The sequence below is a fragment of the Mustela putorius genome, unplaced genomic scaffold (assembly GCF_011764305.1).
Source record: "Mustela putorius furo isolate JIRA1106 unplaced genomic scaffold, ASM1176430v1.1 tig00000163_pilon_pilon_pilon, whole genome shotgun sequence".
NCBI lineage: Eukaryota > Metazoa > Chordata > Mammalia > Carnivora > Mustelidae > Mustela > Mustela putorius.
Window position 1 is genome coordinate 8,682 of NW_025421299.1, and position 23,404 is coordinate 32,085.

Genomic DNA, 23,404 nt, shown 5'->3' on the forward strand with positions numbered 1-23,404 from the left:
CAGTTTTCCCAATTCCATTTGTTGAAGAGACTGTCTTTTTCCCATTGAATATTCCTTCCTGCTTTGTTGAACATTAATTGACCATATAGTTAGGGGTTTTATGTCTGGATTTTCTATTCTGTTCCATTGATCTATGTGTCTTTTTTGGTGCCAGCACCATTACTGTTTTGATTACTACAGCTTTGTAATATAACCTGAAGTCTGGAATTGTGATGCCAACTTTGCTTTTCTTTTTCAAGATTAATTTGACTATTTGGGATCTTTTGTAGTTCCATACGAATTTTAGTGTTGTTTGTTCTAGTTCTGTGAAAAATGGTGTCAGTATTTGATAGGGATTGCATTAAACATGTAGATTACTTTGGGTAATATAGACATTTTAATAGTATTTGTTCTTCCAATCCATGGGTATGAAATATTTTTCCATTTCTTTGTGTCCCCTTCAGTTTCTTTCATAGTTTTTAGAGTACAGGTCTTTCACCTCTTTGGTTAGGTTTATCCTTAGGTATCTCATTATTTTTGGTGCAACATACTCATTATTTTGATGCCAATCCCAGGAATATCTTTTTATTTGTAAACAGTTTAATATTTGTCTCTGTAAAAAAACGCAGTGACAGTACCACTATCCCACATAAAAAATGGAGAATATTTAAGTATTGATTTTAATATTGAGAAACTTTGCAAAAGAGAGTGATTGTCTCTGAGAAATGGCATATTATGACATGTTTAAAAACTCTCCTGATATGTTGTGTAACATACACTATAATTATAAGCATAATTTTCATTCTGTTGTGTGTTTCAGCTTTTATAACATAATTAAAACTATTTATTTATTTTTTTAAAAAATATTTTATTTATTTATTTGACAGAGAGAGATCACAAGTAGACAGAGAGGCAGGCAGAGAGAGAGAGAGGGAAGCAGGTTCCCTGCTGAGCAGAGAGCTTGATGTGGGACTTGATCCCAGGACCCTGAGATCATGACCTGAGCCGAAGGCAGCGGCTTAACCCACTGAGCCACCCAGGTGTCCCTTAAAACTAGTTTAATAGTAAAAATTGGATTTTTTAATTTTTATTTTTTTAAAAAATAATTTATTTTTTGAAAGGTTTTATTTATTTATTTGAGAGAGAGTGAGAGAGCACAAGCAAAGGGAGGATTGGGGGGAGGGAGAAGCAGGTTCCCCATCGAGCAGGGAGCCTGATGAGGGGCTCGATCCCAGCCACCCAGGATCATGACCTGAGCCGAAGGCAGAGGCTTTAACCCACTGAGCCACTCAGGTGCCCCTAAAAATTGGGTTTTAAATTTATTTTATTTATTTATTTTTTTAAAAGATTTTATTTATTCATATGACAGAGAGAGAAATCACAGGTAGGCAGAGAGGCAGAGAGAGAGAAGGGAGGGAAGCAGGCTCCCTGCTGAGCAGAGAGCCCGATATGGGACTTGATACCAGGACCCTGAGATCATGACCTGAGCCAAAGGGAGAGGCTTAACCCACTGAGCCAACCAGGTGCCCCTAAATTTATTTTAAAATATCTATTCCCTATTAAGATATGGAGAAACTGGTAGTTTATATTTTAAATTAGGAATCTGCTGTGTAAAAATATGGGAAATTAGATTTAATTTTTGCATAAAATATATCTTCTCTTCTTTTAGGCTGTTGCAAGTAAGAATACCTTTCTCCAGTTACAAAATAATCCCAGAATATGCAGTTCAAATCTGCCTACCGACGGAAGCGCTAGAGAAATTAATCATGGGCATAATAACAGTGGAAAACACTATTCTGAAGCATCTGTAATGGCAACGTTAGATCCACCTCATACAGGTAAGACTTCTTTTTATTGATTAGGTTTACACTTGACCAGTTGTAGTGTAGTATTATTTAAATTGACTGTTTCAAGAATGAATGTTATATTGAAGTGTTGTAAAACCTCTAGATTGTTGGCAATTCAGATTTTTTTGGTCATAATTTCTTTAGTGATTGGGTTAATAGCCATGTAGTTCAAATCTTCTACTTTATAATAGATATTTAAGACTGTTCATTGTGAACTTGTTGGTCAAGTATGGTATGTTCCTCAAGTACCAAAATAAAATCTGTTTAAAGATTTGTTAAAAAAGGGGCGCCTGGGTGGCTCAGTGGGTTAAGTCGCTGCCTTCGGCTCAGGTCATGATCTCAGGGTCCTGGGATCGAGTCCCGCATCGGGCTCTCTGCTCAGCAGGGAGCCTGCTTCCCTCTCTCTCTCTCTACCTGACTCTCCATCTACTTGTGATCTCTCTCTGTCAAATAAATAAATAAAATCTTTAAAAAAAAAAAAAGATTTGTTAAAAAAAATTATAAAAACCATGTTGGGGTAGACCATATGACTCTTAATCTCAGGGTCATGGGTTCAAGCCCTACATTGGGCATGGAGCCTATTTAAAAAAAAAAAATTAAAAACTGTGTTAACAGTACTAAGTTGTAGAGGTGAACTTGAAATGAGTAAAATTGTTAATTAATAATAGTTCTTGGAATACCTTCAGATCAGTTAGATTTGCATTATAAGGGTACATAATTGAAGGAGAACCAAGGATTTAACAGAGCTTCCTCCTTGCTTTGTTGAATTGAGTTAAAATAATGATTGTTTCTTTTTTTATCTCTTAGAAATTAATATTTTAGAAGTAATTAAAGCAATAAATAGGGTTGTTTACTGATGTTTATTTGGCCTTCGAAAGACAACATAAGACTACATTTTTCCAAAAAACATTCATTTTTTTGGTTGATTAAACAGATTCAGGGAGAGAGCCCCATCTGCTGGTCTACAGAAGAGTAATTGTCATGCTTAATATACCAGTACAAATCAGTAAGATTTCTTAACATTTTGAAGGAAGTTCTTGAGATTTTTGAGGATTAATAAATTTTACCTATGAATGGGTTTATTTCTTGTTGGGGGAGAAAAGAATTCTCTATTTTCCCAACTGACTAGGATTCCTGGTTTCGTTTATGTGTTCCTTATAATTTTTCAAAAGCTGTGACTGGTGTCAGGACAAAGTTGAGAAGCACTTTTTATAGGGATCTGAGATCCCTAAAGACAGCTCTGGGTATGGCAGTTTATTTTTTTTTTTTTTTTTTTTTTTTTTATTTTTTTTTTTTTTTAAAGATTTTCTGAGAGGTGAGAGCGAGCACAGGCAGACAGAGTAGGGGCAGCAGGCTCCCTGCGGAGCAAGGAGCCCGATGTGGGACTCGATCCCAGGACGCTGGGATCATGACCCGAGCCGAAGGCAGCTGCTTAACCAACTGAGCCACCCAGGCGTCCCTCTGGGTATGGCAGTTTAGCAGCTGCACTGTCTCATTGATTTGCTCTCTCCTTATTTCTTTTTTCCTTGTCCTTCCTTTTGTTTTTCTTCCATCTTTGTTAAATGAATATCCTGTTCTCCCAGGTTTCCTTCTCTACTGCCAAGCCTGTGACAGATAATGATCCATCTATTTCTCTTTCTTTTTCTATTATGGTGGCTAATCTCTTCACTAGGGAATGATATTTAGGCTGTAATACATTCCTTGTTACTGATTTGCTGCTGTATTTTTGTTCTATAGTTTCTCACTCTTTAACCTGCTAAATATGAGAAGGGAGTTAAGAGTTAAGATAAATTGAAGAGGGAGTTAATTTACTCAACCCTTAATCCCTTAATCCCTTCTCTGATTTAATACATTTACTGGACTGGGGGACCTTTGCCAACCTCCTGACACCCTCCTGCCCCGCATTCAGAGAGAGGTTAATTGGGGAAAAGAACATTGTGAGAAACATCTTGCTTTCTATGGTGGATTACTGGAGAGGAATGTTTTTTGTAGAAAAAGTATGGAGATGAGAGATTTGTGTAGTATAATTCACCTTTTTACATCTTTTTTTTTTTTTAAAGATTTTATTTATTTATTTGACAGACAGAGATCACAAGTAGGCAGAGAGTCAGGCAGAGAGAGAGAGGGAAGCAGGCTCCCTGCTGAGCAGAGAGTCCGATGTGGGACTCGATCCCAGGACCCTGAGATCATGACCTGAGCTGAAGGCAGCGGCCCAACCCACTGAGCCACCCAGGCGCCCCCACCTTTTTACATCTTTTTAATCCTAGATCCACCCTCCTCCCCGAAGTGGGGTCCAAGCCTGTTTGTCCCAGTTAAAATATGTCCTCATTTTCCCTCATCATCTGTTTATTTTGAAAAATTTCCTACATGTAGAGAATTTGAAAGAATAATTATCATCCTAAATACTATAGTTGTTAACATTTTGCTTTCCTCCTTCCCCCCATATGTCCATTTTTTTCCTGGATCATTTGAAAATAAGTTGCAGATGTTATGCCATATTATCCCTTAATACTTCAGCATGTATTTCTTTCTTTCTTTCTTTTCTTTTTTTTTTTTTTTAAGATTTTATTTGACAGAGACACAGTGAGAGAGGAAACACAAGGAGGAATGGGAGAGGGAGAAGCAGGCTTCCTGCCAAGCAGGGAGCCTGATGCAAGGCTTGATCCCAGGTCCCTGGGATCATGACCTGAGCTGAAGGCAGATGCTTAACGACTGAATTACCTAGGCACCCCTCAGCCTGTTTTTTTTTTTTTCCAGCCTGTATTTCTTAAGGTTTATTAATAATACATAATACTTAATATCCACTTCAAATAAATAAAAAGATTATTTATTTATTTATTTGACAGAGATTACAAGTAGGCAGAGAGGCAGGCAGAGAGAGAGGAGGAAGCAGGCTTCTCGCGGAGCAGAGAGAGCCTGATATGGGACTCCATCCCAGGACCCTGACCTGAGCCGAAGGCAGAGGCGTTAACCCACTGAGCCACCCAGGCGCCCCAGTAATATCATTTTTGCCTAAGCTTGCTTAAGTTTGGTTTCTTTCTCAACAGAAAGTGCCCTAATGAGTATATTTTCATTCCACTGAACTTCACTGGGCATTTCAGGTCTCTTCATAACCCAGCACCTTTGCAGGTAATAGTCCTTGTGTGAGAATGAAGGTGTAGGTCTGATGTGGAGAACAAAGGCAGGAGAAAAAAAAAGATTAAATTCCCTTACAGCTTACAGCCCACTGACAAGTATTTGGGACAGGTAGAGTGACGTTCCTCAAGGAACTCAAATGCCTCAATGTTAATACTTTACTAAGGGCAAAAGGCAACCTTAGCTTGGCATAAGCCCTACCTCCAGGATCTTGTAAATCTTTAATACATAAAAATCTGTTTGGAAACTTCCTTTTTCTTAACCCCCACCTGCCAAGATATATGTTAGCAATCATCCTCCATGCATGTGGCCCGCCGATGTACATCTGAAGGGTCTCATGACTAAGGTTATACTAGACAGTAGTAAATGACTTTTTCTTAATAATAGCTAGCCCTTCAAGGTCCTGGCAAGCTTGCTTCCAAATTCCTTAGAGATTACACTCTCTCTAAACTCCTTCCATCTTGAAAGTATATAATCAGCCACTCCTCACAACCCCATTGCAGCTCCTTCTGTCCACGATCTTGTCTCTGTGCTCTAATAAAACCACCTTTTTGCACCAAAGACATCTCAAGAATTGTTTCTTGACTGCTCCTGGATCCCACCATTTCACATCAGGCCTACCACTAATGACTTCATCCATGGCTCAGGGTAAATGCCTTTTTGGAGGTTGTGCTAGAAGGGCTCTCTTCTGTCTTTTAAAAAAACTTAAAAATTTTTTTTTTTTATTTTTTGGGTCTTGTCTGTAGCCTCTACTCTTTGCCTTGGCTTGAGAAAATTAAAGGAGAAATACAATTGGTTCAATTAATTGTGTCCTAAAATGATGGGTTTTAAGTCCTAACCTCTGGTACTTGCGAATGCAACCTTATTCAGCAATGGGGGCTTTGCAGTTGTAATCAACTTAAGATAAGGCCATATTGTATTAGGGTGGATCCTAAATCTAATGGATGGTGTCCTTATGAGGTGAGAAGGCCACATGATGATCAAGTCAGAGATTGGAGTAATACAGCTGCAAGCCCAGGGTCACCAAGGACCATTAGCAACCACCAGAAGCTAGAAAGAGGCAAGGAAAGATTCTTTTCTGAAATCTGCAGAGAGAGAAAGCCTTTGTCGACACTTTGATTTTGAACTTCTGGTCTTCAGATTTTGAGAGAATGAATTCTGTGGTTTTAAGCCACCTAGTATTTGGTACTTTGTTATGGCAGTCCTCAGAAACTGATACAGGAAGCCTTGGTCCTCCTAATATTCAGAACAATTCTCACTTTCTTTAGAAACAGAAATTGTTTCATTCTTTCTAATTCCTTCTCATTCTCTCTCAAACTGTTCATCCACACTCTTGTTTTGTAATTTATTTATTTACCTGACTAAAGTGTGAATACGAAGGCAGGGACTTTCCCTTTTTCAGGTTTTAAATCAGATAGTATGAATTAGAAAAAAACATTATGATTGAATGAAAGGATCTTGGAAAATTTGTGGTTAAGTCCCTTGGGTAAGTCCTTTGGCTCTGAAATGCTTCAGAGAAGTCAAGTAGTCAAGAATAAGCTACTGGAATATTATAGTTTTCAGGGTTTGGTAATATTTGAGGAAACAGTTTCAAAAAATGGAACAAAAGTCATATTGTAATAGATAATTAATGAATGGAAACAGGTAAATGGAGTCACTGAATATAAATAAATGAAGTATGTAAAAATAAATTTGGTTGTGAAGGGAAAGAATAGTATCCTGAGAGAGAGCATGGGACCAGAGAGGTTTTTGTTGTTTAAGATTTTATTTTTTTACATAATCTCTGCACCCAACATGGGGCTTGAATCCACAACCCTGAGATCAAGAGTTGAACACCAAACTGACTGAGCCAGCCAGGCTCCCCTGTTACTGTTCTTCTTCTTCTTCTTTTTTTTTTTTTTTAAATTTAGTTATTTGACAGAGAGCGCACAAATAGGCAGAGCAATAGGTAGAGGAAGAGGGAGAAGCAGACTCTCTGGCAAGCAGGGTGCCTGATGCGAGGCTCGATCCCAGGTTCCTAGGAACATGACCTGAGCCTAAGGCAGCTGCTTAACTGACTGAGCCACCCAGGTGCCCCTCCAGTTACTGTTTTTTAAAAGTAGTATGTTATAGGCTGTAAGGAATGATGTAGTGAAGAGGCGAAGATGAAGGATAAAAAAAGGGAGTGATAAAATCTCTTTGTGGATATTAGATAAGTATTTTTCATTTGGAATTGAAGTCCTTGGGAATGTTTGGATGCCTTCTCCGGTTTATAAATTCTTGGAGAAGCTTAGGATTTTTTGTTTTCTTTTAGCTGATACGAATAAATGCATATAAGCATATGCTGGTATTTTTGCATGGCCACCTTATAATTATTATAAATTTTCGTGTCTTCAAATGAGAACAGAGGTGGACAGAATGTGTTAGTGTTATACTCATATCAAATGCAGGTTTACTTAAGATAGTTAAACAGTTGGGGCACCTGGGTGGCTCAGTTGGTTAAGCTCAGGTCATGATCTCAGGGTCCTGGGATTGAGCCCTGCATCGTGCTCTCTGCTTAGTGGGGAGTCTGTTTCTCCCACTCCTCCCTGCTCATGCTCTCTCTTGTTACCTCTCTCTGTCTCAAAAAAAAAAAAAAATCTTAAAAGAAAAAAAAAAAGAAGATGATCAAACAATTGATCCATTGTATGCCCTGTTGAAGAAAAAGCTTGTAGCTATGCCTGGGTGGCTCAGTTGGTTAAGTGTCTGCCTTTAGCCCAGGTCATGATCTCAGGGTCCTCAAGCATACCCTCTGCTGAGCACAGAGCCATACATGGTGCTCCATCCCGGGACCCTGAGATCATGACCTAACCTGAAATCAAGGGTTCTTTGCTCAATCGACTGAGCCACTCAGGTGCCCCATAGAACTCCCTTATGGTTTTGAAAAGCTACTAATATTTCATCATTATGGATATGCCATATATACTTAACCAGTGTTTTATTAAAGAATATTTATATTATTTGGTATCTTTTGTTTTTACAAGCAAAGCTACAGTTAATGTCTGTATATTAGATACATATGTGAGAATATATTCGTAGGATAAATACCTTGAAGTAGGGTACTGGTTTCAAGGTATGTGTATTTATCATTTTGATGGATAGTGATGAAGTGCCTTCTAAAGAGGTTAGAAGTTTATCCTTTCACCAGCAATGTATGAGCAATGCATGTATTATTTATTGTGATGCTCAATCTGTATATGAATATATACTTCTACTTTTTGGTATTTGATAATCTAATTGTCAAAAAATGTCAGTTTGTTGTGCCTTTATTTATTTAGTGTGCACATGCAGGAACGGGAAAGGGGCAGTGGGAGAGGGAGACAGAATCTCAAGCAGACTCCTGCTAAGCTCGGGTCTAGATCTCAAGACCCTGAGATCATGACCTAAGCCAAAATCAAGAGTTGGACACTTAACTAGCTGAGCTTGCTATACCTTTTAAGTTAAACTTTTTAATGTTATATTTTGAGACTGTTTCAAACTTACAGAAAAGTTTAAGAATAGTATAAAGAACTTCCACAAATTTTACTGCATTCATGTGTGTAATTTTTCTGAGCCAGTTGGGAATAAGTTGCCGACATGATGCTCATCACTCTATAAATTCTTCAGTCTGTATTTCCTAAACAAGAGCAGTCTTATACATAATAAAGTACAAGAGTGCAACCATCAGAATCAGGAATTTAACTTTGATACAGTATTACCCTCTGATCCACAGATCCTATTCAACTCTTTCCTCCTGTCCCAGTGATGTCCTTCATATAAAAAATGAATTTAAAAAAGGAATAAGTAAACATTTTTTCCTACTAGTCAAGGCTTATGTGTTGTATTTAGTTGTCATGTCCTTTTAGTCTTTTTAAATCCAGAGCAATTTTTTTCATTTATTTACTTTTAAAGATTTTATTTATTCATTTGACAGAGAGAGAGCACAAACAAGGGAATGGCGGGCAGGGGAGAGGGAGAAGCGGGCTCCCCGCTGAGTAGGGAAGCTGGATAGAGGGCTTGACTCCAGGACCCTGGGATCATGACTTGAGCTGAAGGCAGATACTTAACTGACTGAGCCACCCATGTGCCCTGAGGCCAATCATTTATAGAATAGCTAATTCCTTATGATGTTTTCTTATGAATAGATTCAGGTATATATTTTCAGCAGGAATATCAAAAAATAATTCTTGGTATAACATTAGGGGGCATATGATGTCAATTTATTCCATTATTAGTGATATTAAGTTCAGTTATTTAAATAAATTAGTATCTGCCAAGTTTCTTCAGTATAAAGGTATTATTTTTGCTTTTGTATTTAATAAGTATCTGTGGGGAGATCCTTTGAAACGGTGCCAGTATTTTTTATTTGTTCACCTAGTAGTTTTATCTTTCTCTTAAATCATGACTGTTGAGATTTTCTAATTCCGTCTGTATTTTTTAGTTGGCATTCTGCTGTAAGCAAGAGCTTTTCCTTCTCCCCATTTATTTGTCCATTAATTTTTGCAGATTCATCTTGAAGCACATTTGAAACTACTAGGTATTATCCAGGACCATATCTGTAGGAGGTTGAGTTACCAAATTCTCTTCTGGGTATCCAGCATTGCCTACTCTTTTGTAAGACACAGGGTGCATGGGGGAAAGGCAACGATTAGATATACATATTGAACAGTGGTTTTTAATATGGATATGGATTCGAGAGGGGTGTGCTTTTATGTGTGTGTGTGTCTGTCTGTCTATAGAGGAGGGTGTATTGTAATGCCAAAAATTAAATCAGTATTATATGCTCCTTGATGCCTGATGAAATCAGGAGGGTCTTGAAATGCCTAACTAAAAGTTCTCTTCCCTACTCTGTTCCTGAGGATAAGATCCCCTAGCTAAACAACGCTTCTTACTAACTAGATCAGGTACAGTTTCTGCTTATCTGTGGATAACAGCTTTCATTTCCCTGCCAGCTGCAGAATTATTTAAACAAGTCAGTCACATCTTCTAGGAGCCAAGGGACACCTCACCCTCTTGGTACTGCAAAGCCTGCTTCCGCACCCCTACTGGTTCACTTTGTTTTGGAAGGTAATCTCTCTGTGGCCTTCCATGAGAGTGGCAGTCTTCCTCCCCCACTCCGTGAGTGTATGTAACTGCTATTGATCTGTACCTGTCCAGTATCAGGTGTTGTGTGTTTGGCCATCCTTGTAACTCTAGAACAGGAATCCTTTCTCACCAGCTAGGTAAACAGGGAGACAGTTAAAACAGAGGGAGACATGTGCATTTTTCTAAGGAGCTTTACTGACTTTCTCAAATAGTCTTATAACTCTTGCCATCCTTCCTCCCAAGGCTATAAACTATCGATGTATAAACTTTGTGGGATGTATTTACTAAGGTCTATTGGAAAGCCTCTTCATTGCCTAGCATATTAAGCATGTTAATGCTAGCATATTAGCATATTAAGCATGTTAAGTTTGGTCTACACTTCCTTGGTTGCTTGAATTGGGAGTATTCCTGTTTGAGCAGAACTTTATTTTTTTATTTTTTGTTAAGATTATTTATTTATTTGACACAGAGAGAGAGATCACAAGTAGGCAGAGGCAGGCAGAGAGAGAGGGGGAAGCAGACTCTCTGCTGAGCAGAGAGCCCGATGAGGGACTCAGTTGCAGGACCCTGAGATCATGATCTGAGCCGAAGTCAGAGGCTTAACCCACTGAGCCACCCAGGCGCCCCTGGAGCAGAACTTTAATCTGGAAATCTGCTTTATGCTTTTGGGAGGGCTCATGTAGAATAATTGAAATAATAACGGGTGTTCAGCTTCTACTTTTGGGGGACTGAATTGTGTTCGTATTTTGCCTCTTCTCTGAGTCCTAATTTAAAAACAGAATATGGGGTGACTGGGTGACTCCATTGGTTAAGTGTCTGCCTCTTGATTTTGGCTCAGATCATGATCTCAGGGTCTGAGCCCTGCGCCATGCTCCGTGCTTGTGCAGAGTCTGTGTGGGATTCTCTTTCTCCCTCTCTCTCTGCTCCTCCTCTTGCTCATGTTGTCTCTCTTTCCTCCCACAATCAATCAATCAATCAATCAATGTATGTATGTCAGTCTTAAACCCAAAATGTGAAATGGTGATTTAAGCAAGACAAAATAAGCAAATGGGATAAGCACAACGGAAAGAAAGCACAATTTTAAATATCAGTTAATATGCTTTTAGTGTAAGTATTAATAAAAATACTGGCTTATATAATTGAATTTTATTGGCATGTATAGCTATTGAAATTTCGGGCTTCAGGGTTGACTGGTATAGCAGTCTAAAGGATATCCTCATGAGCTCAGTGTCTTTCTCTTTTTCTCATCTGTCATTCTCCATAGGATTGGCTTCATTGTTAAACTGGCTCCCCTCATGTTAAGTGATAGATTTCAACAACCATTGGGGCTGTATACTTCCTTTTCCTCATCTATCTGATGGAAGGCAGATGCTCCATACTCATACTCATTAAATAAGATCTCTTTTTTTTTTTTTGCAAACAGGGGCAGAAAGTGCTAATGTCGTCGTTCTGGTTCCTAAATAAGATCTCTTAATTTCATTCTGAAATTATGAAATTATGTCACTTTCCTAACATTAGAAAGGGTTTCCTAACATTAGACCTATATTACTACTGTAAAGAAGAATTACGGGTTTCTGAGAATCATCAGTGTACCAATCAGACACACATTCTTCAGCCCTGTCCTTGGAAGTGAGAGCTATTTCATCCTAATTTCCTGGCTGCTGCACAATAGAGTGGAATGGATGTTAGTAGGACACCACTGACATCCATAATGTTAACTGTGCTGAAAAATGATTAATTGAAAAGATGGCTGAAATAAACATGAGTGCTGTAGCCATATTTTTAGTATACAAAATTTAAAGGCTAGGTTCCTGCCAACCAGCTTCTGGGGCAGAGGTTCCTTTAGTTCAAAGTAAGTTTTTTTTTTAAGATTCTATTATTTTTTTAATTAAAAAATTTTTTTTAAATTTATTTGACAGAGATCACAAGTAGGCAGAGAGGGAGGGAGAGAGAGAGAAGAAGAAGCAGGCTCCCCACTGAGCAGAGAGCCCGATGCGGGGCTCGATCCCAGGGCCCTGGGATCATGACCTGAGCCGAAGGCAGAGGCTTTAACCCACTGAGCCACCCAGGCACCCCTAAAGATTCTGTTTTTAAGTAATCTCTACACTCATCATGGGGCTCAAACTCACAACCCTGAGATAAGAGTTGCCTGCTCTACCTACTGAGCCATCCAGGTGCCCCTCATTCAAAATATGTTACCCCCATAACAAAACTTGGCCAAATAGGGAGCTGGTTGATGTATGAAGATGTATGTAAATCTAGACCGTATAGAGTAGGTCTGATTCATGTAGCATGATTGCAGTAAGTTTTATAATATGACTCTGTGAGATAATATAAGTATATTTATTGGTCTCTCTCTAGTTGCTGACATAGAGCTCCTACAACCCTTCTAATCTCCTCAGTGATAACTGAACATGTTTTTGTTCTAGTATTTGGTCTTTAACTCTGTTTCTTGACATAAGGTTCCTACTAAATCCTTTTGAATTTCTTGGGCTATAGTAGTTTCTTTTATTCTAAGGAGGTGATTCTTGGTAGGTTCTTAGATGGGGGATGGTTGCCGGGAAGATCAAATCATGATTACAAGCTTGGAATTTTCAGCCTTACTCTCATCCTTCAGAGAGGGAAGGGAGGTTGGAAATGGAATTAAATGATAGATCATACATGACATGAGGAGGGCTCTATAAATAGTATGGGTTTGGAGAGCTTCTGGGTTGGTGAACATGTGGAGATGCTGGGAGACTGGCTATCTGGAGAGGGCATGGAAGCTGTGTGTCCCTTCCCATGTAACCTGATCTACATATCTCTTCCATTTGGATATTCATCTGTATCACCTGTCATTTCTTTTTATAAGTTGGCAAATAGTAAGTAAACTGTTGTCCTGAGTTCCATGAGATGCTCTAGCGAATTATTTGAATTTCTGGGGCTGTGGGAGCCTCAGATTTATAGCTTCTTGGTCAGAAGCACAGGTAACAACTCACGATTGGCATTTGAAGGGAGGGGCACTGTCTTATGGGACTGAACCCTTAACCTGTGGGATCTGATGCTATCTCCAGGTAGATAGTGTTAGAATTGAGTTAAATTGTGGGACACCTAGAATTGTTTGGTATGTGGAAAACCTCCCCACATCTTGTGTCAGAGTATTGTGAGTATGGTAGTTGTGCAAGAGAAAGGAGTAACACAAGAGGAGGACTGAGGTTTGTTTGTTTGTTTAACTCAGACTCCTTCAATTCTGTAAGGATGACTATGATCTCTGAAATCTATTTTTTAAAAGATTTTATTTATTTATTAGAGAAAATGAGAGAGAGCATGAGAGGGGAGAAGGTTGGAGTGAGAATCAGACTCCCAGTGGAGCTGGGAGCCTGATGCGGGACTTGATCCCGGAACTCCGGGATCATGACCTGAGCTGAAGGCAGTAGCTTAACCAACTGAGCCACCCAGGCACCTGAAATCCCTTTTTTGATTGTCTCAAGTGCTTAATATCACAGAATATCCTTACCAAAGCACAGCAATGAAGTATGAGGTATAAATGCTGCAGCAGAATGATGCTTCAGGTTTGGATTCACCATGGTTTTTACCCTATTTTGTTTGGCATATTTTTTTGTTTGATTCATCTAACTCACATGTTGCACTGTGAAATATTAAACATAATCTTATGTGCCTCCTCAGATTCTCTTGATACCCCCTGCCTCCTAGACTGCTCTGCTCTCTGTAGGCTGATCTATTGCTTAATTAGAGCAGCAGGGCCCTACTTCTTGGTGACTATGGTCCAGCCAGGCTAATGAGGCATAGTCTGAGAGAGTCTGTTCCTCCTGTATGAAATGGTGTTGGATGAAACATCACATCACGGGACTTAGGGGTAGCACCCTGCATGTTTGTGGAGGCTGGATGACAGTCTGGAAGTGAAGTGAAGTTTATTGTTAGTGGGATGAACATTGACTAGTGGGAAATAGGAGACAAGAGAGAATCTTCCGGATCTATTCCTCTTTTTTTCCTATGTGGACTATTGTAAAGTTTTTTTTATTTCTGTTTTGTTTAGTTTTTATAGGCCATTAGGTGATATTCCAAGGAGAGTTCCAAGTAGATGCATTTGCCAAGTGACCTACTATATATCTTTTCATAGCTTGTTATAAAGTGGTAGCCAGCACTTTGCTTTACATAGATCCTTGCTTAAGTTTCCCTTTAAAAAAAACCCTTGAGGGGCGCCTGGGTGGCTCAGTGGGTTGGGCCGCTGCCTTCGGCTCGGGTCGTGATCTCGGGGTCCTGGGGTCGGGTCCCGCGTCGGGCTCTCTGCTCAGCGGGGAGCCTGCTTCCCTCTCTCTCTCTCTCTCTGCCTGCCTCTCCATCTACTTGTGATTTCTCTCTGTCAGGTAGATAAATAAAGTCTTTAAAAAAAAAAAAAAAAAACCCTTGATATCCTGTGTAAGCAACTCCAAAATAAATCCATCAGCATTCTAATCATTGTTTCAGATTCTGTTTGCCAGAGAATTTGGGCTAAGACAGATTAATAAGGCATAAATTCTTACCTTTTTTTTTTTTTTGGACTGTCCTAAGATCTAGAAATAATTTCAGTAGTCACAGCAGTACTCTTCTTGCCTGAAAAAATTCATGCAAAAAAATCCCCCCTACTTCATGTTACTTCTTATGGTTAAATTTAATAGATGTAATTATCTTAATTCTATTTTAGAAATTTATTCTTACTACATTTTTAGTGGCTAAAGAGTTAAAATATATTAACCGCTATTTTTATTTTTAAGGATAATTTTGGACATTAAACAAATTTTAAACATGAAGAAACGTGAAAGAATTGTACTTTGAGCACCCATATGCCCATCACCAAGATTCTACAGTTAGAATTTTACTATATTTGCTTTGTTGTATATCCATCTATTTATTTATCAGTTTATCTGATTTCTTTTAAATATTATATATATATATATATATATATATTTTTTTTTTTTTTTTTTTTCTTAATAGGCTTTGTGCCCAACCTGGGGCTTGAACTCACAACCCCTAGATCAGGAGACACATGATCTACTGACTGAGCCAGCCAGGCACCCCACTCTATCTTACTTTTTAGAAATGAAATAAAGAAATTTTTATTATTAGAGTGTAGTCGACATGTTAGATTAGTTTCAGGGGTACTGCTTAGTGGTTTGACAGTTTATACATTACTTAGTACTCACCATGATAAAATATATTCACCATAAAACATTATTACAATATTATTGACTATATTCCACATGCTGTACGTTTTATCACTTGTGACTGATTTGTTTTATAACTGGATGTTTATGCTTCTTAATCCCCTTCATCTATTTTGCCCATTTCCTCACTCCTCTCCCCTCTGGCAACCACCAGTTCTCTGTATTTATGAGTCTGTTTCTGTTCTCTTGTTTTTTAGATTCCACATAGGAGTGAAATCATATGGTATTTGTCTTTCTCTGACTTGTTTCACTTAAGATAGTACCCTCTGTGTCCATTTATGTTATTGCAAATTACAGGATCTCATTCTTTTTCATGGGTGGGTAATAGTCTGTTGTGCATGCACACACATGTATGTGTGCGGGTACACCACATCTTTATCCATTTGTCTATTGATGGACACTAAGGTTGCTTCCGTATCCTGGCTATTGTAAATAATCCTGCAATAAACATAGGGTTGCTTGTGTTTTTTTTTGAATTAGTGTTTTTGTTTTCACTGGGTAAATTTCTTGTGGAATTACTGTATCATACGGTATTTCTATTTTTAATTTTTTGAGGAACCTCTATACTGTTCTCTACAGTGGTTGTACAATTTACATTCCTACCAACAGTGCATGAGGGTTTTTTCCTCTACATCCTTGCCAACACTTGTTATTTCTTGTCTTTTTGATACTAGCCATTCTGACTGGTGTGAGATGATACCTCATTATGGTTTTGATTTGCATTTCCCTGATGATTAGGGATGTTGAGCATCTTTTCATGTGTCTGTTTGCCATCTCTATGTCTACTTTGGAGAAATGTCTATTCAGGTCCTCTGCCCTTTTTTAAATTGTATTATTTGTTTTTTTGTGTGTTAAGTTATGGAAGTTCTTTTATGTATTTTGGATATTAATCCCTTATCAGCTGTATCATTTGGAAATCTCTACTCCCATTGAGTAGGTTGCCTTTTTGTTTTGTTCTGTGCTGAGGAGTCTTTGCAGTTTTCACTAGTATGCTTTGGAGATTTTTGTTTTAATTTTAGAATGTGTAGATGTACGCAGTCTTTTTTTTTTTGTACTCATTCTTTTAATTGGTGCAGAGTATACAATGGTATGACTATATCATAGTTTATTTAGGATTTTTATTGAAAACAATCTTGTAGTGTGTATCATTGTACATATAGTCTTATGAACATAGGCAAATAGTTGTCAGATCATAATGTGTTTGCATTACTTTTTAATATGGTCTGCCAAAATGCCTTCCAAAATCATTAGTGTATGAGGAAATGTATTTCCCCACATTCTTTAACACATGCTATTAAAACTTTTTAACTTTTTTCTTAAACTTTTTAAACTTCTGCAATTTGAATCAGTAAAAACTATTGTGATCTTTTAATTTCTGTCTTCCTAATTACTTGTGAGGCTGAGCTCTTTATATACTGGATGTTCTTTTATTCATAAAAAATTTTTTTTTCTATATCCTTCTATAGCATTGTTTTTCTTAGTTTGTAAGAATTATTTACAACTTGATTTTGGTTACGTAAGTAATACATGAGTATATTTTTAAGCCTTTTCTAGTAATAGGGGTGCCTGGTGGCTCAGTTAAGCATCTGCCTTCAGTTCAGGTCATGGTCCCAGGGTCCTGGGATAAAGCCCTGCATTGGGCTCCCTTGCAGGGCTTTATCCCAGACCCTGCTTCTGCCTCTCCCTCTGCCTGCTTCTCCCTCTGCTTGTGCTCTCTCTCTCTGTCAAATAAAGAAATAAAATATTAAAAAAAATCTTTTATACTAATACAACTAAATTAATAGTTTTTTACTGTTTTCCTTCAAGTCAGTTTCCTTCCAGTACTGGTTACTGTCAATAATTTGGTATATATCCTTCTAGACCACTGTTGTCTATATATAATCTATATCATGTAGATAGATTGTAAAATTTTCTAGTAGTCACATTAAGAAAAAGTAAAATGAAGCTGATGGAATTAATTTTTATAAATGCATTGTATTTAACTCAATATATATATCATCTCAATGTATAATTAATACAAAAGTTACTATTAGTACAAGTCTTGGCTGGTATATATTTATATATACATCTCGGTTTGGATGTTGAGTTTTAATTGTGAATTATTGATCAGTCTTTAGGTTTGATAATACAATTGGAAAAATAGATTTGTATACCCAAGTTCTAAACATAGCTAAAAGTTTTTCATTATCTTGAGTTTTAAAATTGTTGTTTATATTCAAATCTACATCTATAAAACTAGTTCATCTATTTTAGAAGAATCAATTTGACTTGGAAGCAAATCATGTGTTTCAAAAGTATGTCTTTCCAAGTTAAGTAAATGTACTATGTCAAATCTGTATTATTAACATTGAATTCAAATGATCATTGTATAAGTTAATTTATAAATATCAACATCATATCATAAGTTAATTTATGAATATCAACAAAGTATTTTTCAAAAATTTCTTGTAGCTTTTGCATGCATTTTGAATATCACTCTTAATTGAAATTTTCTTTTGATTCATATTAGAAAAATCTATATGCTCACAGATTTGCATCATGAAAATCTTCACTTTAAACATATGTTTTCTTATTTATCTAACCAGCTCACAAATATACTTTTCTTTTCTTCAGAACTACAAATTTAGCTCATTCAGATAACAGTGTGATATTGATTAGAAAATGCAAATTGTATTACCATTTTTTTGTCTTTGATTATTGAATGTTTGGCAAGCATTCCTTTTCTTTCAAAAAAATATTGAATTGGAGTTAATAATACAATAATTCTTTATAAAACCTTCCATGACTCAACCAGTGAGTACTGGTGAAGAACAAAAACAATTATTAAATGAATTGTGTTCTATTTCTTTTACCAGTTCAGTAAATTGGCAGTGATCATAGCATTTACATACATATTCCAAATGACTTTAACAATAATATTCAAGATAGTTTTCATAGAGTTTACTTCCAAAAATTGAGTACAATATTTTTGTAATGTTTGTGGAACAAAGTAATAAGTGAAGCATTAGTTTTTTAAGTATTTATTTATTAGAAAGAGACAGAGATAGCGCGAAAGAGCATGAGTGGAGAGGAGAAGGAAAAGCTGGCTCCCTGCTTGGCAGGGGTGTGGGGCTCGATCCCAGGACTCCAGAATCATGACCTGAGCCAAAGTCAGATGCTTAACCTACTGAGCCACCCAGGTGCCCCTAGTTTCTTTCTTTTAAAAATTAAATTATGGGGCACCTGGGTGGCTCAATAGATTGAGCCTCTGCCTTCGGCTCAGGTCATGATTCTGGGGTCCTGGGATTGAGCCCCTCATCAGGCTCTCTGCTCAGCAGGGAGCCTGTTTCCCCCTCTCTTCCTGCCTCTCTGCCTACTTGTGATCTCTCTTTCTCTGTCTAATAAATAAATAAAATCTTTAAAAGAAATTAAATTCTATAAATCCACATTTTAGTTAATTAATTAATTATTTTTAAAAGTAGGTTCCACATCTTGTGTGGAGCCCAGCATGGAGCTTGAATGAACTCATGAGCCTGAGATCAGTACCTGAGCTGAGATCAAGAGTCCATTGTTTAACCAACTGAGCTACCCAGGCAACCCTATTTATCTTTTAAAGTAAGTACTACCCAACATGGGGCTTGAACTCACAACCCCAAGATCAAGAGTCGCATGCTCTACTGACTGAGCAGGCAGGTGCCCCAAAACTTTAGTTTTTTGTTTTAAAATTTCAATAAATTTCAGGCTTTTTAACCTCACGAGCACCATCTATTGTAGAATTTTTTTTCCACATCTCACTAAATTCTTCAACAGACATAGAAGATACAAAAATATCTATGCCATGGATTTTGGGCCATAAATTGATAGCATTTCTTTGTAAATTTGGAAATCCTTTGAGATAAAATATGACCCAATTCAAATATTCATGAGAAAGTTTCTCTCTTTTGTTGTACAATTCATTTACATCTAAAGAAAAGTACTTGTAATTTTAAAAATATTGAATCATTGAATCAGTTAATATTTGGTGTGTTATGTCTTATATTCTGTAGGTGTTATGTCTTATATTCTGTAGGCCGTTATTATTTTTTTTTTAGTAAATCTTCAGGCAACATGGGGTTGAACTCACAAGCCCAAGATCAAGAGTTATATACTCTTTTGACTGAGCCAGGTGCCCCCAAAATATTTTTATTTTTAATTTAATTTAATTTAAATTATTTTTATGTTTTTCCTAACAAAAAAAATTTTTTCTAATGACATTTCCATGACTAAAATAAAATTTTTTTCATCTAAAAATTGTTTTCTTTTTTTGTGCAAGAAACCAAGCCATTTAATGGCAGGCCATAGTTGTATGCTCAGACCTTATTACATATTATTTAAAAATATTTCTGGATATTTAATTCTGATTTGAGGTGACTAAACCTCATCCATTCTTGTTGAGAGGAAACTTCTTATTAGATTCACTATGTATTTGTTGACAATGTCTCCTATTATTGTCTAGTGTATAACCTTTAAAATTCTTTTACACAGTGAACAGTTTATTATTCTCCTGTATCAAATTGTTTTGTAATGCTTATGTAAAGTTTGTGATAATGACTTAGTTCAGTCTTTTTTTCTTCATTGTTCCATTGAGTACTAGTTTATGCATCTCCACTTGATTCTGCATCAGTAGTATATTTTCTTATATTAAAGAATTTGTCCATTCTCATTTTTTTGGCTAGAAAAATAATTTAACTGTAATGCAATTAAAATTGTAGTATTTCAGATTAATAATGTTACAGTTTACACAGCATATCATTGTAATTTGTACTGTCTGCATAAAGTATTCAAACAAGTTCATTAAATGTTATGTCAGTGCATAGGAAAAAAATCATTCAGATGGAATCGGTTTAAGATTGACTACACTGCTAGAGGGGTGACTGGCTGGCTCAGTTGGTAGATTCTTGATCTTTGGGGTTGTGAGTTCAAGCCCCACATTGGATGTAGACATTACTTGAAAAAAGAAAGAAAAAGTAAAAGATGGGCTACACTCGTGATGTGATTATTTGTAATGTCAAAGAAAAATTGCATTAGACAAGTAAAATAGGCAAGAAGACTTTATTCAAAATATTGCAATAGAGGGTAGAGATTGAATTTAACTCCCAATACAACAGGGTTTTATAGCCAGTGGGCAGGATAAGAGAGTGAGTGGATCAGTGTGGAGGTAGTGAGGGATTTGGTTAGGTATCCAGAGGAGTTTCTTGCCACATCTGAGCCTGGCATGTTGCCTAGGCCAAGGCCAGGACCTAGTTGAGAAGAGGGCTGAACAGCCTGACTAAAGTTTCGTCAAAGGGGATGATCTTGATAATATTAGGAAGAGTTGTATCGTATATGATCAGTAATCCTACCAAAATAGTAAAGTTTGCTGCTTCAGTTTAAAAATTTCAAGTTTACCTTAATTAAAATTCAATAAAAGTTAAAATTTACCTCCCAAGTTCCATTAACCACATATAAAATGCTCAGTAGCCATACATGGCTCATGGTTACTGCTAAAGAACAAAATTTGACCAAGGAAGTTTGAAGATTTAATTGGTTTTATTAAAGAATTCATGGATTGGGCACTACCTCCTAGCAAGTTGAGAGAAGCACTCCAAGTCATTATATAAAATGGAAGGTTTTTTTTTAGGAGAGTGGGGCAAGAAAGTTACTAGCAAAAGAAAAGGATTGAGAAGGCGGTTTTCTATGGGAGCGGGTCTTATGGAGAGTACCTCATATTTCTTTAGGGGAGAGAGGACCCAGATGACAGACTCACTGGCACTGGTGGAAAGAAAAATTTCCTGACTGAAATGTTTGGGGGAGTTTGAAACTGCAGTTACTTTGGGTATTAAGCCCCAATTTGGGAACTTGGTCTTTGTGACACTGTTTAGGACCTGTGGTTTTCTTTTCTTAGCACTACTGTATTAGGATAATGGAGTTCCAGATGTTTTGGGAGTGCGTTTTCATACATATGTATGTCCCTACCTACATTTTGTAACTTTTTATGTTTTTTCTTGTTTTTGGTAAACATAATGGCATATTTGTGTGTATTTTTCTTTTACTTGCTCATTTCATCTGCCATGTGTTTTGGAGCTTGTTCTATCAATACAACGAAATCTGCCTCTATTATTTTAGTGCTGCCTAGAGTAGACCATAGTATGGGTGTATGCTAGTGATTTTAATTGTCCCCACCTGATGTGTTCTTAGATCGCTGTCAATACTATGCAGCTTCATAGAATGCTTTGTTCTTCCTTCTATTTAAATATTTTTCTAAGTTAGATTCTGAGAAGTAAAATTACTGCTATTTTAGAAGGTTTTACACATGCAAAATATTAATACTCTTTAGACCGCAATCCAAAATGCCATTTTACACTCCCATGAATAGTACCAAAGAGAACTCTGCCCTGCACCATAATCCACTTGACATATTCAGTCCTTAAGAATTTTGCCAATCTTTGTGGATGAAAATCACTTTTAGTATACATTTTTTTTTAAAGATTTTTATTTTATTTATTTGACAGAGAGAAATCACAAGTAGATGGAGAGGCAGGCAGAGAGAGAGAGAGAGGGAAGCAGGTTCCCTGCTGAGCAGAGAGCCCGATGCGGGACTTGATCCCAGGACCCTGAGATCATGACCTGAGCCGAAGGCAGCGGCTTAACCCACTGAGCCACCCAGGTGCCCCTTTAGTATACATTTTTGATAATTAGTGAGATTTAATGGTTTTTCATATTTTTACTAGTATCTCATTTTTAATATAATACCAGTTATTTATTCCAAAAATAACAAAGACAGTATATATCCTGTGTTCTTGCTTTCCTTTGAGTAACTTTGGTCAGGTTGTTGGGGTGGGTCAGTTTTCAGTTTGCATTTCTATGGACAAACATCATTTGCATTTTTATTTTCTGTAATTTACTGAGCACTAAAACTGTTTAAAGACTATGTTAGAGAGGAAGAAATATCCTCTGCCCTTCAAGGTCTTTTTAACTGGACTAAGAATTAAATTGGCATGAGACAGATTAACAGGAGAGAATCAAATTTAGTTGTTTTTTTTTTTTTTTAAAGATTTTATTTATTTATTTGTCAGAGAGAGAGCGAGCGAGAGCGAGCACAGGCAGACAGAGTGGAAGGCAGAGTCAGAGGGAGAAGCAGGCTCCCTGCGGAGCAAGGAGCCTGATGTGGGACTCGATCCCAGGACGCTGGGATCATGACCTGAGCCGAAGGCAGCTGCTTAACCAACTGCGCCACCCAGGCGTCCCTCAAATTTAGTTTTGTACATACAGGGAATCCACACAAACATGAGATTCCAAAGACTGGGAACTTGAGGCTTATATGACATCCTGAGCCAAGGAGGGGGTTTAGGAGTATTAGGCTACAAGGGGGAGCAAGACCTTTAGCAGGAAGGTGAGGGATTATCTATGGAAAACAAAGGTTGCCCTGTTAACAGAGATACAGTAGGTATGTTTCTTAAGTAAGGAGCAGTCGCTATTAGCATTCTTCCTGGTATAGGCTCCTTTCTAATGTAAAATTTAGGCAGCTGTGGGGGAAGGTTAAAAGCTTTTCCTGAATCTGCTGGATTTTGATTGCTTTGAACCCAAAGTAATCTTCTTGCCAAAGTGGCCCATTTTTGTGGGCCTGCCTTACACTTGTGTATGAGAAGAAAATAGGCTTTTTTTTTTAAAACCTTGTTTATGTTACATTGTTACATATTGTTATGCATACATTTATTTTTTCAGACAGGAATTAGAAAATACATTTTAAGTTTGCAAACTGGTGGCCTTGTTAATGGCTAGACTAGCTGTTTACTTTTGTTAAAAAACAAAATTTAATGGAGTAAATTGTGATCTTACTGGATTTATTCAGTGATTTGTGAATTGGGCAGCATCCCATTTAACAGGTAGAAAGGAGCTCTACAAAATGAATGACTTCCATAGGCAGAAGTGAGTGGGCACAAGGAAATTATCCTGGCAAAGAGTGGGTTGGTTGTGTTCACTTTCCTTTAGGAGATGGAGGGAGTTTGTTGGGCAGATTACCTCACTAGGGCTGATCACCTCGTTCTTGATAAACTGGTTTAAGATTCCATTTTTGGGAGAGCCAAAACTAATTAAGTCTCAGGTGAGGTGGGACTTAGCATGAGTAACTCCATTTTGAACCTGGTGTCTCATTTTTAA

At 37.2% G+C, this 23,404-nt stretch overlaps 1 protein-coding gene across 2 annotated transcripts in view; it reads left to right on the plus strand.

Moving 5' to 3' along the window:
* Positions 1–1,649: 1,649 nt before the first annotated feature.
* The window catches only part of RAD54B (RAD54 homolog B), a 79,171-nt gene continuing 57,416 nt past the window's right edge, over positions 1,650–23,404 (plus strand). The window contains exon 1 of one of the 2 annotated variants that reach the window (XM_045075815.1): positions 1,650–1,817. In XM_045075815.1, coding sequence (XP_044931750.1) covers positions 1,790–1,817 — 28 coding nt within the window. In that variant the 5' untranslated portion in view covers positions 1,650–1,789. The remainder of the gene's footprint in view (positions 1,818–23,404) is intronic. The other variant, XM_045075816.1, reaches the window with a different exon arrangement.